This window comes from Vicugna pacos, chromosome 12 (assembly GCF_048564905.1).
Source record: "Vicugna pacos chromosome 12, VicPac4, whole genome shotgun sequence".
Lineage (NCBI taxonomy): Eukaryota > Metazoa > Chordata > Mammalia > Artiodactyla > Camelidae > Vicugna > Vicugna pacos.
In genome coordinates this window covers 5,667,059-5,681,014 of record NC_132998.1, presented here as the reverse complement: position 1 = coordinate 5,681,014, position 13,956 = coordinate 5,667,059, and the positions used below count along the sequence as shown (strand labels likewise).

General features: G+C 57.0%; 2 protein-coding genes across 13 annotated transcripts; both read left to right on the top strand.

Moving 5' to 3' along the window:
- Nucleotides 1–979: 979 nt before the first annotated feature.
- DTX3 (deltex E3 ubiquitin ligase 3) lies at nucleotides 980–6,277 on the top strand. 6 transcript variants are annotated; one of them, XM_072972536.1, is made up of 7 exons: nucleotides 980–1,317; nucleotides 1,925–2,045; nucleotides 2,658–2,723; nucleotides 2,913–2,989; nucleotides 3,351–4,080; nucleotides 4,998–5,215; nucleotides 5,570–6,277. In XM_072972536.1, exons 4-7 carry the CDS (start codon nucleotides 2,961–2,963, stop codon nucleotides 5,643–5,645), a joined length of 1,053 nt encoding a protein of 350 aa, XP_072828637.1. In that variant the 5' UTR covers nucleotides 980–1,317; nucleotides 1,925–2,045; nucleotides 2,658–2,723; nucleotides 2,913–2,960; the 3' UTR covers nucleotides 5,646–6,277. The 6 variants fall into 6 exon arrangements, with proteins under 6 accessions (XP_072828637.1, XP_006218020.1, XP_006218021.1 ...); XM_072972537.1 differs by lacking the exon at nucleotides 980–1,317 and adding an exon at nucleotides 1,531–1,549; XM_006217958.4 differs by lacking the exon at nucleotides 1,925–2,045.
- A 307-nt stretch (nucleotides 6,278–6,584) lies between these two features.
- On the top strand, nucleotides 6,585–13,686 carry ARHGEF25 (Rho guanine nucleotide exchange factor 25). 7 transcript variants are annotated; one of them, XM_072972530.1, is made up of 17 exons: nucleotides 6,770–6,784; nucleotides 7,058–7,130; nucleotides 7,617–8,495; nucleotides 9,436–9,650; nucleotides 9,786–9,881; nucleotides 9,961–10,037; nucleotides 10,211–10,277; nucleotides 10,438–10,541; nucleotides 10,736–10,805; nucleotides 10,923–11,012; nucleotides 11,110–11,202; nucleotides 11,390–11,440; nucleotides 11,630–11,707; nucleotides 11,892–12,092; nucleotides 12,236–12,416; nucleotides 12,714–12,925; nucleotides 13,227–13,686. In XM_072972530.1, exons 3-17 carry the CDS (start codon nucleotides 8,399–8,401, stop codon nucleotides 13,335–13,337), a joined length of 1,743 nt encoding a protein of 580 aa, XP_072828631.1. In that variant the 5' UTR covers nucleotides 6,770–6,784; nucleotides 7,058–7,130; nucleotides 7,617–8,398; the 3' UTR covers nucleotides 13,338–13,686. The 7 variants fall into 7 exon arrangements, with proteins under 7 accessions (XP_072828629.1, XP_072828630.1, XP_015106429.1 ...); XM_072972528.1 differs by lacking the exon at nucleotides 7,617–8,495 and having other exon boundaries at nucleotides 6,585–6,784; nucleotides 7,058–7,172; XM_072972529.1 differs by lacking the exon at nucleotides 7,617–8,495 and having other exon boundaries at nucleotides 6,599–6,784.
- The last annotated feature ends 270 nt before the right edge of the window (nucleotides 13,687–13,956 follow it).

Genomic DNA, 13,956 nt, shown 5'->3' with positions numbered 1-13,956 from the left:
TTCCTAGATAGACAGCTGTGAACTTGAAAGGTTGCAAGGGGTGTGCATAGGAATGGAAAACATTCTCCAATTCTGTGGGAGTTCAGGGACAACTGAGATGCTATGACCCTCCCTTTTCCCCCAGGGTTCTCAACTAGATCACACCCCGAATCTGTAAAGGTGAGCAAGTCTATCAGCAGCACGAACATGAGCTAAAAGAGAAGGAATTCAGTGTTCCCCCAGGCTTCCTGGGAAAGATGTCCTCTGTCTGGAGGGCAGGAAGAGTACAGCAGGGTCCTGGGAAAGTGGAGAAGAAAGTGACCAACCATCCAGCCCGGAGGGGGAGTGAAAAGGGGGTGGACGAGCAGAGGTTGCTGCCAGTCTGGGAGATCCATCCAGTAGTGCTTGGCCGAGGAGATCTTTTGGCTGGTGGAAAAACCTGGCTGATGTGGCCCCAGGGAAGTGAGTTGGACTGGGGGTGGAGATTGCTCTGATGTGGGAAGCAGAACAGCGAAGAGGTTTTTTTTTTTCCCCTTGAGAGTTTTTAACTCCATTTTAACCATAGACGTGACACCACCACCACTCTAAGGCATTTTTCCAAAAAATGTATTCACTTCTCATTCTGCATCAGCCTGGGTATCCCTGTTTGTGGAAAGAGAAAAATCAGAGGCACTTACCAATACCCATCTGAGAGCAGGTTTTGGGGGTGTCACAGAAGGTAACAATCCAGGAAAAGGCAGATGAGAGAGGGGATTGAAACAGTTTAGTCTTGGGTGGTTGTTTTTTTTTTTTTCAGAGCCAATGGTTTTCTTTTTAATATGACTCTTCCTATCTCATATTTGTTAAAGGCCCTTCTAGAAAAAGGATCACAGAAAAATCAACCCCTTCTTCCCCATCTACCTAAACCGACACTTCTCATTCACCCACCCACCCACCACCAGTTCCCAGAAGGCGCCACACAGCTGGCTGGAGAAGAAAGGGGGGCGAGCCCCTCCCAGGAGGGGGAACGAGAAGGGTGGCGTCTCAAAGGGGTTTAACCTCCTACCCTCGGTTCCACGACACCACCCCCTCCCTCCAAAGACTGGGACGGCGCCTCCATTTTTATTTTGGGGCAGAGGGGCAGGGGCGTGTGGATTGAAGGGGTCAGAGGGAACGGTGATTATCACCTGTGAGGGGAAAGAGGGTGCCATCCTCCCTCCTTCCCTTTCCCTCAGTCTGCACCCCCTGGAAAATATCCCCCACCTTCTCGGGGTCTCCCCCCCCTTGTTGCTAAGGCCCAGACCGTCATCCCAGCAACAGCCTCAGTCATGTGACCGGCAATGGCGGCGCTGACGAGAGGTAGGTGAGCCCGGCGCCCCCCACACCCACCGCGCGCCCCCCCGGGCCCGGCTCGCACCCCCTGCGCGCCCTCCTGCTCCCCCTGCGCCCCCTCCTCCGCCTCCTTCCCCCGCGCGCGGCGCCGGGGGCCCCTCCGGGCCCGGCGGATCCTCTTTCTATCACCCTCCAGCCTTGGCCTCCATTTGGGGGTTCCGGGGCCCGCGATGGGGCCGACATGCACCCCCACCCAGTGGTGGGACTCCGGGGGCTCCGGCCAGAGGGGGATCTGGGGAGGTGGTTCCGGGTCGGGTCTTGCAGGATGTCGTGGGGGGAGGGGTGGAGATGCCTCCGCTGATGCCCCAGGGACCCTGGTCCTTCCCAGCTGCCCCTGTCGCCGGCCTCTGTCTGGCGGGAGGGACTGGCCCTGTGTCCGGCCTGGGTTGCCCCAGAGGAATCAGAGACCCAGCATAAACTGTGGCCCCGCCTCCCTTTTCTGTGCCAGCAGGACTTGGAGCAAGGGACACTTAAGTCCTGGCTTCCCTCTGCCATATGGGGAGGGGGTGTTCCACCTGGATGGACAGTATGACCTGAGGCTTTAGGGTTCCAGTTTCACTTTCTGAATCTTGAGGTGCCTCTGGCCTTGAGGGGACTACGATGGAAGCACAAAAGGAGAGCTGTTCCCCTTTGGATCAGCCAAGGAATTGAGGTCACAGTAACAGCCCTTCTTCCTCTTTGGGCTGCATTTGGAGGTACTGTAGGGCCAGTTCCTAGCTGAACACGGCAAGACTCGGGAAACAGGCTCCTCTAGTCCATCCCCTGCGCGAGCCCCACCCGTCCCTAAATGCAGCCTAGGTTGCTGACAGGCTTGGACTTCGAGTCCTGGGTTTAAAAGCTGACAGTGAGAACTTTGTGACTGTAGGGGCTGCTGTCACTTCGTCGGCATTCCAGACTCCAGCAGAAGGGACTGGGTTAGCTCTCAAGGAAGGCTCCCCAGCATAGGGGCTGAATTATTTGGAAACATGGAGCAGGGCGAGGAGTTGAGGAGAAAAGGAAATATTCTTGTCCATGTGATCTGAGGGAGGTGGCAAAAAAGACCTCTGTCTGTGTGGGCTTTTCCCTTACTGACTTCTCTCAGCTGTGTCCCTAGGCTTTCTTAAGAGCCTCAGAGCTGGGGAAGACAGAGGAAAGTTAGCATGTTGAAGTTCCTTCTTTAGCAGTTTGGCGAGAGGCTGGGGATGGAATTCTGCAAGAGACAAGAAGAGGAAATGGAAGAGGAGTTTTTGTTTTGTTTCTGGGCTGATGGGAAAATGATAATATTTGTCATCCTAACCTTTTACCCCTCCACTCTGCCCATCCCCCAGGCCTGGTCAGCTGAGTGTGCAAACAGGGATTTCTGCAGCTGTCAGCATCGTCCATGGGCTTTCCAGGTACCTGCCTTCCATGAGAACCTCAACTTTCACTTTTAAATTGGTTTCCTCCACTTGATGTTCCCAGTTACCCCATCTTCAGTAACTTACACCCAGGTTCTGTTTCCGTTCCATGGGCTGCTGGGTTGGGGTGTGTGGGAATGGGGGAAGGGATTTCTCACTTTCCCTCTTTCCCTTTCCACCCACCAGGTCACACAACCTACAAGTAGGGAGCAGGGACAGAGAGAGAGAGCCTGCATGCCAATTCTAAGCTCTTCAGGATCAAAGTGAGCAAAAAGGAGGGTCAAAAGGTCTCCTTCCCTTTTACAGATCCCAGTTTCCACCTGGGGTGGGGGAGGGAAAGGTTGTTTCTGTGATCTTGGGAGGTGTGTAGGAGAAACAAGATTGATGCTTGCCTTAGATGATAATAATAAAGTTATAGAAGCATTCTTGCTCTCCAGTGGGTGCTGGGGGTTGAAAGATAAGAGGAATTGGAAAATGAACTTGGGGGAGGAGCTGGGGGTTGGACTTTGAGACAGTGGAGCGGGAAAGGAACCTGAAGTAGGAGGCACTGGTACTTGTCAAATGGGGACCCCCCCCACCCTGAGTCCCTGTCACCCTGGGGGCAGTGTCGTTCGTCCTGTCCAGAATGGCAGCCTGTGGAGGCACCTGCAAGAACAAAGTGACTGTCTCCAAGCCTGTGTGGGACTTCCTAAGTAAGGAGACCCCAGCCCGGCTGGCCCGGCTTCGGGAGGAGCACCGTGTGTCCATCCTCATAGACGGCGAGACTTCTGACATCTATGTTCTCCAGCTTTCCCCACAGGGCCCGCCCCCGGCCCCTCCCAATGGGCTCTACCTGGCCCGGAAGGCTCTCAAGGGGCTGCTAAAGGAGGCAGAGAAAGAGCTAAAGAAAGCTCAGAGGCAGGGGGAGCTTATGGGCTGCCTGGCTTTGGGGGGTGGAGGGGAGCACCCTGAGCTGCACCGCCCAGGCCCACCCCCTCTCCGAGCAGCCCCACTCCTGCCCCCAGGGGCCCGCGGGCTTCCCCCACCTCCTCCTCCCCTGCCCCCGCCTCTTCCTCCCCGCCTTCGGGAGGAGGCAGAAGAGCAGGAGAGCACCTGCCCCATCTGTCTCGGGGAGATCCAGAACGCCAAGACATTGGAGAAGTGCCGGCACTCATTCTGCGAGGGCTGCATCACCCGGGCCCTGCAAGTGAAAAAGGCCTGCCCCATGTGTGGCCGCTTCTACGGGCAGCTGGTGGGCAACCAGCCCCAGAATGGGCGGATGCTGGTCTCTAAGGATGCCACACTCCTGCTACCCAGCTATGAGAAGTATGGCACCATCGTCATCCAGTACGTCTTCCCGCCCGGTGTCCAGGGGGTAAGAAGATTTCCACTTGTCCTTACCCTTTGGTTTTCCCCACACTCGTTCCCTGACCTAGGAAAACTGGGAGAGTGGTGTGTGTTTGTTAGACGGTGATGCAGTCTTGCTTTCTCCCAGTATGCCTTCCCACTCAGTGCCCTGGAGCTAGACGCCCCCTTGAGGCCTAGCTTTTCCATCCCCACGACCCCAAGACCCTCGGGAAAATCATGTATGAGAGAAAGGGATCCAATTCTATTTCCTTGATGAACTTGGATGTTGATAGCTATTCTTGGTAGAGGTGAAATCTGTGGAAATGGTGGCTCGGGTGCAGGCAGGCACAGTGGGAAGGATCTGACCCCCTCTCACAGGGCTGGGAGTTTTACTCCATTCCAGATTTGTGAGAGAGAAAACCTTGATGACAGTGGAAGGTTAAAAACAGGAGTGTTCAAGAGCCTACAGGTGTCTTCCTGCTTGACAAACAGTAATGTCCAGTTCTGGTTTGCAGAGGCATAAGGAAGCTCTGAAGGAGACTAATAGAAAAGTGGAACAGGTTAGACATTGGGATTGGGATTGTTTTCTGGTGGAGAAGGGAAGGCTGAAAGATAAATTATTCTGTCTTCACATGTCTGCTGAGTTATCTGGAGAGGAAGGACCAGCTGCCTTCCATCACTTTGAGACTCAGGTTATTGCTGAATTGAGACTTGAGGGATTGGGACAGCAGAAAGGACCTCTTTAACAGTAAGGGTTTTATCTGGAAATAGGCTCGTGCTGCCAGACCCTAGAGCAGCTCCTTCCCTGGGAGGCTGTCAGCCTGTCCCTGCCCCGCCAGCTGGGAGCACACAGCTAGCAGGCTGGCCAGGATGCCTCTCCATTGGTGTCATGGGCCTTAAGATGCCCAGTTGCTCACTGCCCACTCTGCCTCCCTGCCCCCACAGGCTGAACATCCAAACCCAGGAGTTCGGTACCCTGGCACCACACGGGTGGCCTACCTCCCGGACTGCCCTGAGGGCAACAAGGTGCTGACCCTGTTCCGCAAGGCGTTTGACCAGCGCCTCACCTTCACTATCGGCACGTCCATGACCACAGGGAGACCGAATGTCATCACCTGGAACGACATCCACCACAAGACCAGCTGCACAGGGGGACCCCAGCTGTGCGATACTCTTTCATTTCCCTTCCCTTGGGCTCCTCCCCTTCTCTCCCTTCCCAGAGGGAACAGCATCAATCCCCTCTCTCATCAACCCCCTGATTGGAGACGACTGACCCCAAACTGTTCAACCCTCTCTTCCATGCCACTTTCTCCTATATTCAGGCCGGTCCCGATGTCCCCAGCTTAACCTACAAAAAATAAGCAGAATTGGGCTCAGTTATCTTGAGTTTGGGTAACCTTAGGAGAGGTGGGGAGGGGCCAGAATGAGGAACCAGAATGAGGGTGAGCACAGGGGACTGGTAATATGAGTGTAAGCTTGAACAGCTAACCCTGACCCTCATCTCTCTTTGCTCCCAGGTTTGGGTACCCAGACCCTACCTACCTGACCCGGGTGCAAGAGGAGCTGAGAGCCAAGGGCATCACCGATGACTGAAAGACATCCCCTTTTTGAGGCCCCTGCCGTTCTCCAGTAGGACCCAACGGAAGCCTCTGCTCTCTCTCTCCCTCTGCCCCCCACACCACTCGAGTAGGGGACTGTCTACTGGGGAAGGAGTTCAGACAGGGAGGGGTGATCCCTTCCCCAGTCCCCCACAGGCTGAGTGCTTCAGTGCAGTGTGAGCCACTCCCTTCTGGCAGAGGCTTATGTCCCAGGCTCTGCTCCCCTCCTCCCTGTGTACATACTCCCAGTCTCCCCGCCCCCTCCATTGCCCTTGGCTTCTTCTGGTATGTGCTGTGCTCCAGTGACTAAGCTGAGAAAGGACCTGGGTGGGGAGGGGAGGGTCTCTTGAACCCCCCACCCTCACATACTACCCCACTGTAGAACTTCCGTGCGGAGGGAGGGGGAATCCGGCTGCTGGGAGCCCCCTTGGAGCCGGCCGCGTGTGTTCTTCCGAAACAATTCGCCTTCTACCTTAACCTTGCCCTTCCTCTCCTGTGTCTCTGTCTCTGTCAGTCTTTCTCTCGCTCTTCTCTGCCCCCTATAAGGAGCCTCCTTACCCTGTTCTGGAATCGCCGCCAGACTGTAGCTTTTAATTTAATAAAAATAAAGTAAAATATGCAACTCTCTATGCCACACCCGTTCTGTTTCGTGGATCGGAGAGGGGGTGGGGTGGGGAGCCAGACCTGCTGAGAAGGGGAAGGGGGCTGTGTTCGGGAACTCTCTGTGGGCCTCCTCAGTCTCTTTGGGAAAACGGCATATACTTGGTGGGCCCCAGGATGACACTGCAAAGCCCTGGATCGTGCTTCGACGTTGGAGTAAGGATTAAGAGGGGTTTGTTTGCTGTTGAACTACGGGTTGTAGAGAAAGGAACAACCCTACCACTTTTGAAAAGTTTGGCTGGGGTGGGAGTAGGGGCGGAGCCGGGCAGGGGGCGGGTTCGGCGCGGGCAACTCCCCGGACGCGCGCAGGCCTCAGAGCCCCCCAGCTTCCGTGCCCCCTCGGCTCTGAAACTTGGAGGAGGGTAGGGGTCCAGCATGAAGCCCCCGGACCGCCCCGCCCCTGGCCGCACGGACCGGATGCTGGAGGTCATGGGGGGCATGCTGCGAGCATGTGCCCTACCCGGGCCGGAGGGGGTAAGAAAGGGGGGCCACCGTGGTGTCTGGGATCTTTAGGGGCCTTCATGATGGCTGCACCCCAGAACTCAGTTTACCCGCAAACAAGAATTCTTGGGGCAGTCGTAGGAATCCGAGAGTTCCACTAAGAGGACCATAGGCACGAACTTCCTCCACCCTAGCCTTGGCGACCCTTTTATAACGAAGTGGATTTTGACAGGAGGGAGGAGGGGAAGCAGGAGGTCAGGTCTGGGAGTGGAGAGCGGGTTTCTTACGATCATTCTATCCCTGCAGCCCCCGAAGAGAAGCCCCCTAGGGCCGGGGGATACCGATTCAGAGTCTAACTGTAAGGAGGGGGATGTGAGAGGTGAGCGCGAACGTGAGGTCCCCGCCTGGGCTCCGCTGCCCGGTAAGCTGAGAGTAGGGTGGGGCGGGGCACAGTTTGCCATCCTGCGCAAAGTGGCGGATTCAAAAATACGCTGCTCTTACTAGCATAAATGTTCGCATCTAATTTGCATGAGACCCATTTAAACGCTGAGCTCTCCACGCTTCTTGGCGCCCTCCAGTCCGCTGTGTGTCCCCCCACTTCAGTGGGTCCCGAGCCCCTGCTGGTGGACTGTCCCCGCGCCCCACCCCTGGCCCCTCGCCAGAGCAGGCTCCAGGACTTCGCCTTAATTGGTGATTAGCCTCAGCTGGAGTCCCGGGGCCTAGACGGAAGAAGGGTCCGGCGAGGGGGCGGCACCTGGGCTGTGTTCCCCACAAAGAGCTCCCCATTCACGCACCCCCTTCTGGGGAGCCTTGTCCATCCATGCGCGGCTAGGGACAGTCCCAACCCCAGGACATCTTCGCGCAGGCCAAGGCCCCATCCGCCGCGCCCTTCTCCACCGCAGAGGCGAGGGGAGACCCGAGAAGACCCTGCCGCCGGGCTTAACCCCCACCCCAGCGCTCCTCAGCCAGAGCCCGAGATGCGGGAGGGAGGGGAACCCGGGGCGAGTGAGCCCAGGCTGGAGAGGAGGGGCGGAGGCGCTGGGGACGTGGAGTGGGAACGCCGTGGTGCCTGGGGGAGGGGGGATTGGGGCGGGAACCCCGCACAGGCTCAAGAGGGAACGGGAGGTAGAGGGCGGAGCCGGGCCGCGGAGGCCCCTCCCCTCGGCGGCCGGGCGGCGGGGCCTGTTATTCAGCTCGCAGCTCGGCCGGGACCCGCGCAGCGCCAGTGACTCGGGGAGTCGGCCCCCGCCTCCTCCCCTCCCCGGACCTAGAACCACCCCCAACCTGAGAGGCCGGAGACGGAGCCGGAGCGGCTGCCGCAACCCGGCCCAGCCTCCTCCACCATCCCTCCCCTCCCTGCTGGACATCTGGACCCTGGGCCCCGCACCGACTGGGTTCCGGAAACCCTCCCCGCCTAGCTCGGCGGCCAGGCCCCGCGCCGCCCTTTCTGCAAAGCCCCCAGCCCTCCCCAGACCAGACTTCTGCCTCCCCCTGGACCCCTCTTCCCTGTTCCCTCCCTCCCCCCCTTCCCCAGCCTGGAGCGGGGTAGGAGGGGGGGGTGTGCGCCCTGCGCCGTCCCCGCCCCGCCCCCCGTGATTCCCCCTGCATGGCCGGCTCGGGTGGGGGGTGCGGGGGGGCCCGGGCGCCATGCGGGGGGGGCAAAAGGGGAGTCGCTGTGCCTGTCCCCATGTGATCCGAAAAGTGCTGGCAAAATGCGGCTGCTGCTTCGCCCGGGGGGGACGTGGTGAGTGCGAGGTTGCGAGGGCCCAGTGTTGAGTGGGGGGCGGGCTGATGGTTCAGGACGTCTGTTTGCCCTGGCCCTAGGGATTTAGAGGCTGGCGACTATACTTGTGTTTTCCAGGAAAGTGACTTAATAGATGATCTCTAAAATCCATTCTGCCTCCACGTCTATCAGTTCAAGTTAAGGAAATTGGGGAAGGGGCAGGGGACTCCTCTTCCCCATAGTCAACTGGGTATGAGAAAAACCCACCCACAATCCCTGTAGGCCTACAACCACATCTTCCCTCAAATCCTTTTGCTGAGCATCTACTTCAGATCTGCAGAGGGACAGGGGGAAGGAGGAATGAGGAACGAGGGGGTCTACCAGGGGCCTTATCACAGATTGCATCTGCTGTCTCTGAGTCCAGGCCAAGGACAGCCCTGATGAGCTCTCCTCATTTGCCCCGTGTTGGATTTTTGCATGTGTTGGGGAGGTGGGCTGCAGAAATCTTTTCTTTTTATAGTGATTACTGCAATGGGTGGAGGAAGGGTCTGGGGGTGGCAGATGGGCTCTTAGCTCTTGCTCTCCCCCCATTCTCAGAGAATGGTCTGTACCCACTGGAAAGGGGAGGGTTGTAGGAGAGCAGATGGCCACCCCCAGCTTCCAGTGTCTGCCCAGATGGCTACCCCCACCCCCATGTTGGTGCCATGCTCAGGGTATGGGGGAACCTCCACATGTAACTGGGGGTTCCAGGCCTGGGGAGCCAGGTGTTTACTGTCCTTCCTCCCAAGGGTGCCCTGGTGAAATTTTCTCTCCTGGCCAACTCAAATGAGAATGGCAAGAGAGTGAGCCTTGGAGTGGGGCTGAGCATCACAGAGTAGAGACTTGGGGAGCTCCCCAGGGACCCTGAATCTGGAGCTGAAGCAATATCTATCACCCCCTTTCTCCCTCACTCCCACACTAGAATCCTATTCCATTGCTGGCAGTGAGGGGAGCATCTCGGCTTCAGCTGCCTCGGGTCTGGCTGCCCCCTCTGGCCCCAGCTCTGGCCTCAGCTCTGGCCCCTGTTCCCCGGGCCCCCCAGGGCCAGTCAGTGGCCTGAGAAGATGGTTGGATCATTCCAAACATTGTTTCAGTGTGGAAACTGAGGCGGACCGCGGCCGGGCTGGACTGTATGAGGTGAGCAGGGAGCACCACAGAAGCATGAAGGACATCTATGAAGGACACTGGGAGAGAGGGCAGGTTGGGGGCCCCTGTCATTGGGGAGATCCTGCTACTGTCCCTGATCTTTGAGACTTCACTTCTGGTCCCCAGAACTGGATGCTGGAACCAGCTCTAGCTGCAGGAGAGGAGCTGCCAGAACTGACCTTGCTGACCACATTGTTGGGGGGCCCTGGGGATAAGACGCAGGTATGAAGAAATGAGTCTAGGGTGGCTCCCCTCACCCAGAGGCATCCATCTGCTTACTCTAGGATGTTCTTCCTTCCAGCCACCTGAAGAGGAGACTTTGTCCCAAGCTCCTGAGAGTGAGGAAGAACAGAAGAAGAAGGCTCTGGAAAGGAGTATGTAAGTGTACCCACACTTTCCCTCCCCGACTCCCCTAATCACACCACTTCCAGAGGATTGTTCTTCACATTTTAGATTTGAGACTTGGAATGTCCTCTAAGGTTGTCTGTGGTAATGAAGGGGCTTCTAGTCCAGGAGGGAGGAAGTGGCTCAAGCAGTTGTTCTCACCCCAGGTATGTCCTGAGTGAGCTGGTAGAGACAGAGAAAATGTACGTGGACGACTTGGGGCAGATTGTGGAGGTAGCTCCCTTTCCCTCTCCCAGACCTGATTTTAGGAGATGCCTTGGTGCTCCGCTGTCCCACCTTCCCAGTCTCCCCTACATCCTGGACTTCTTGGGGAGGAGGGTTTCCCACCAGGGCTGAACCCACACACCTGTGCTCCCACTCAAACTTTCCACAGGGTTACATGGCCACCATGGCTGCTCAGGGGGTCCCCGAGAGCCTTCGGGGCCGTGACAGGATTGTGTTTGGGAACATCCAGCAAATCTACGAGTGGCATCGAGAGTGAGTGGTGGACCCTGAGAGTGAGGGGGAGGGGCGCACGTCTGGTGGTCTCTGTATCCTACCCATGGGTCCCCTGCTGCCTGAGGAATGTTTGGGAAGGCTTCGCAGGGAGCACTACTAGGGCAGACAGCTCTGAATTGTTTGGGGTGGGGGTAATTGACCTGCCTTCCCCCCACCCTGCCCCACCTCTCCAGCTATTTCCTGCAGGAGTTACAGCAGTGTTTGAAGGACCCTGATTGGCTGGCTCAGCTATTCATCAAACATGTGAGGCTAGAGAGAGTGGGACCCAGGAAGGGAGGGGCTTTTGAGTGGGTCACGGAGCCCTAAAGAAGTGCCCTCTCTCCTCACACATCTACTCTTTCTTAAATTTTACTCCCGTAGGAGCGCCGGCTGCATATGTACGTGGTGTACTGTCAGAATAAGCCCAAGTCAGAGCATGTGGTGTCAGAATTTGGGGACAGCTACTTTGAGGTCAGTGGCTGAGACACGTTGGGGGAAGGGGAACAGAATCATCAGCATGAACAGGCTTCCCAAGCTGCAAAGCCACCCTGTCTGTCCCTATCCCCAGGAGCTCCGGCAGCAGCTGGGGCACCGCCTGCAGCTCAATGACCTCCTCATCAAGCCAGTGCAGAGGATCATGAAGTACCAGCTGCTGCTCAAGGTCAGGACCACCTGTTCCCTGGGGGCACAGCTGGCGGGGATGGCCATTTCCTCCCTCACCTCCCCAGGGTTCCTAAGGCTACCCCCAAGACTTCCTGGGGGTCCTCACCTGTGTTCCCAGGGGAGGGTGTGAGAGCTTTTGAGGATGTCCTCGTGACCCCCCTGAGCATTTCTTTTCTATGTCATAGGATTTTCTCAAGTATTATAGCAGAGCTGGGATGGATACTGAAGAGCTAGAGGTGAGGACCCCCAGGTCTCATAAACACACCATGCACACTTTATCTGCTTAGTCTGCTGGGTTCTGCCCGCTCCTTGGGTGGTGTGGAGCTGTCTGGTTTTTAGGGGGAGGCTGGTTGGGGGTCGAAACATGGTCCGAAGGGGTCTCTTTCCCAACAATGACAATGATCCTCTCTTTACCTGTGTCCCAGCAAGCCGTGGAGGTCATGTGCTTCGTACCCAAGCGCTGCAATGACATGATGACCCTGGGGAGACTGCGGGGGTTTGAGGTACAGGGAAGGAGCAAGGCTTTTCTGGCCCAAGCTGAGCACTCAGGTGGTTCTGATGGGGAGCTGTCCTCTTCTGGGGCTGACCCCATGGTTGGTTGGAAGTGTCAGGGGAAGGAGGGAAGAGCAGAGAGTTGCCCCCTTTCTCTTCTTGTTTTCCTCAAAGGCCACTCTCCTTTGATTTTAGGGCAAACTGACTGCTCAAGGGAAGCTCTTGGGCCAGGACACATTCTGGGTCACGGAACCCGAGGCTGGGGGTCTGCTCTCTTCCCGGGGTCGAGAGAGGCGCGTCTTCCTCTTTGAGCAAATCGTCATCTTCAGTGAGGCCCTGGGAGGAGGAGCGCGAGGTGGAACGCAGCCTGGATATGTGTACAAAAGCAGCATCAAGGTGGGGAGGGGGCCCCGAGGGTGGGGTCTGACTGGGAGTGGGGAGGCCTCTGAGACAATGTCTGGCTCTTGGATTTGTTGGACGGGGGATGAGCCAGAGAGGGCCTGAAGAATCTGGGGGCTACCTCCTATTTGCCAATCCAGGTGAGCTGCCTGGGACTGGAGGGGAACCTCCAAGGTGACCCTTGCCGCTTTGCACTGACCTCCAGAGGGCCAGAGGGTGGGATCCAGCGCTATATCCTGCAGACTGCAGACCCTGCGGTCAGTCAGGCCTGGATCAAGCAAGTGGCTCAGATCCTGGAAAGCCAGCGGGACTTTCTCAACGGTGAAATTCTTGCCCTTCCTCCCCAACATACTCCCTCAGCCCTTTGATCTCCTGAATCCCTCACTGCCCGATCTCCAAAAATCCCTGCCCCCTGCCCCCAGCATCTCTTTGTCCCTCATCCCCACTTTTCTACTACTTGCTCAAGATTTAGTAACTCAGAACCCCCTAAAGCCCCAAGCAACTTATGTTGGCTGACAGTCCTCGGGAGGGAGAGCAGAGAGGGAGGATGGCCTGAGCAGAGCCCCTGGGAAGGGATGTGTCTGTTGTAATCCTCCTTCTGTTCCTCTCTTCGCCCAGCATTGCAGTCACCTATTGAGTACCAGAGACGGGAGAGCCAGACCAACAGCCTGGGGCGGCCAGGAGGCCCTTGGGTGGGGAGCCCTGGGAGAATTCGGCCTGGAGACCGGGCCCAGGTCAGCACACGCACACCCATCAATGGCTCTCTCCCCTCTCTGCTGATGTTGCCCAAAGGGGAAGTGGCCAGAGCCCCCCTGCCCCTGGACACACAGGTATGAGGAATGGAGTTCGCAGGTTGTAGGGGCAGAACGAGGAGGGCCTCTCTTGTTCTGGGATCCCCAGACCTCTTTCCCCCATATCGTTCCTTCTTCCACCACCTTCCTTTTGTCTGCCCCTTCCTCCTTCCTATCTCTTGCCCTCCTGAACTCCAGTTTAATGCTAGGAGAAGCTGATGGTCTCAGATAATCTAAGATGTCTGACAAGAGGGGCTTGGCAAGGGGCTTATACTGACAAGAGAGGAGTGAGGGTGGATTCCTGAACTTTTTTGATCCTCTGACTTGAGTCTTTCTTCAGGCCCTCAGTGACATCCCTCAGGCTCCTCAGGACTCTCCTCCAGTGCCACCAATTCCAAACACCTCTCCCTGCCAAGCCAGACTTGCCAAGCTGGATGAAGATGAGCTGTAACTGGGAAAGGCCATAGGGGTGGTGCTGACTGAGCCACCCTGCTTCCCCAGGAACTTAAGGGCAACCCTTCTGGCATGGCCCCAGAATTCCTCCCTCTTGGTGTGTCTGGAGGGTGGGCAAGGCTGGGAGTGGTGTCAACTGGGAGGAGGGTACCTAGACTTAAAAGGACTTCTTTCTGCCCAAGGAACATAGGTTCCTTCAGTTCCCACCCCTTTGCATGCATCACAGGTCCCCATCACAGGAACATATGTGGGTGGGTGGGAGGGCTGGGGCAAGGGCCAGATAGAAATTATTGGTTTTGTTTTTGATTTTGTTTTTTCTGTTTTCTGAGAATAAAGGTTTTGTCATATCACCAAGGCTGCTGTCTTGGCAGAGGGCAGGGGAGGCAGAGGTAGGGCTGAGCTGGGAGAAGGGGTGTGGAAGAGATCAGCTGGCCCCACAAATCAATTGTCTGAGGAGGGGTCTTGTGATAGGAGAAGGGCTCAGTATGTAAGACAAAAGATGTTGTCATCTTTGTCGCTTACCTGCAGTTGCAGCATCTCAGTCCAGTCCTGGAGCTTGGGGCCACTGGGAAGCCCTAGAACCCTGATATATCCTCCCCTTTGCCCAGCCCTTCTTT

Coding starts and splice junctions, on each gene's coding strand:
- DTX3 (XM_006217958.4), top strand. CDS start 2,961: ATGCCAATTCTAAGCTCTTCAGGATCAAA. Junction 2,990..3,350: donor CTAAGCTCTTCAGGATCAAA/GTGAGCAAAAAG, acceptor CGTCCTGTCCAG/AATGGCAGCCTGTGGAGGCA. Junction 5,216..5,569: donor TGCACAGGGGGACCCCAGCT/GTGCGATACTCT, acceptor CTTTGCTCCCAG/GTTTGGGTACCCAGACCCTA.
- ARHGEF25 (XM_072972528.1), top strand. CDS start 6,686: ATGAAGCCCCCGGACCGCCCCGCCCCTGGCCGCACGGACCGGATGCTG. Junction 11,708..11,891: donor GGAGACTGCGGGGGTTTGAG/GTACAGGGAAGG, acceptor CTTTGATTTTAG/GGCAAACTGACTGCTCAAGG. Junction 12,093..12,235: donor TGTACAAAAGCAGCATCAAG/GTGGGGAGGGGG, acceptor TTGCCAATCCAG/GTGAGCTGCCTGGGACTGGA.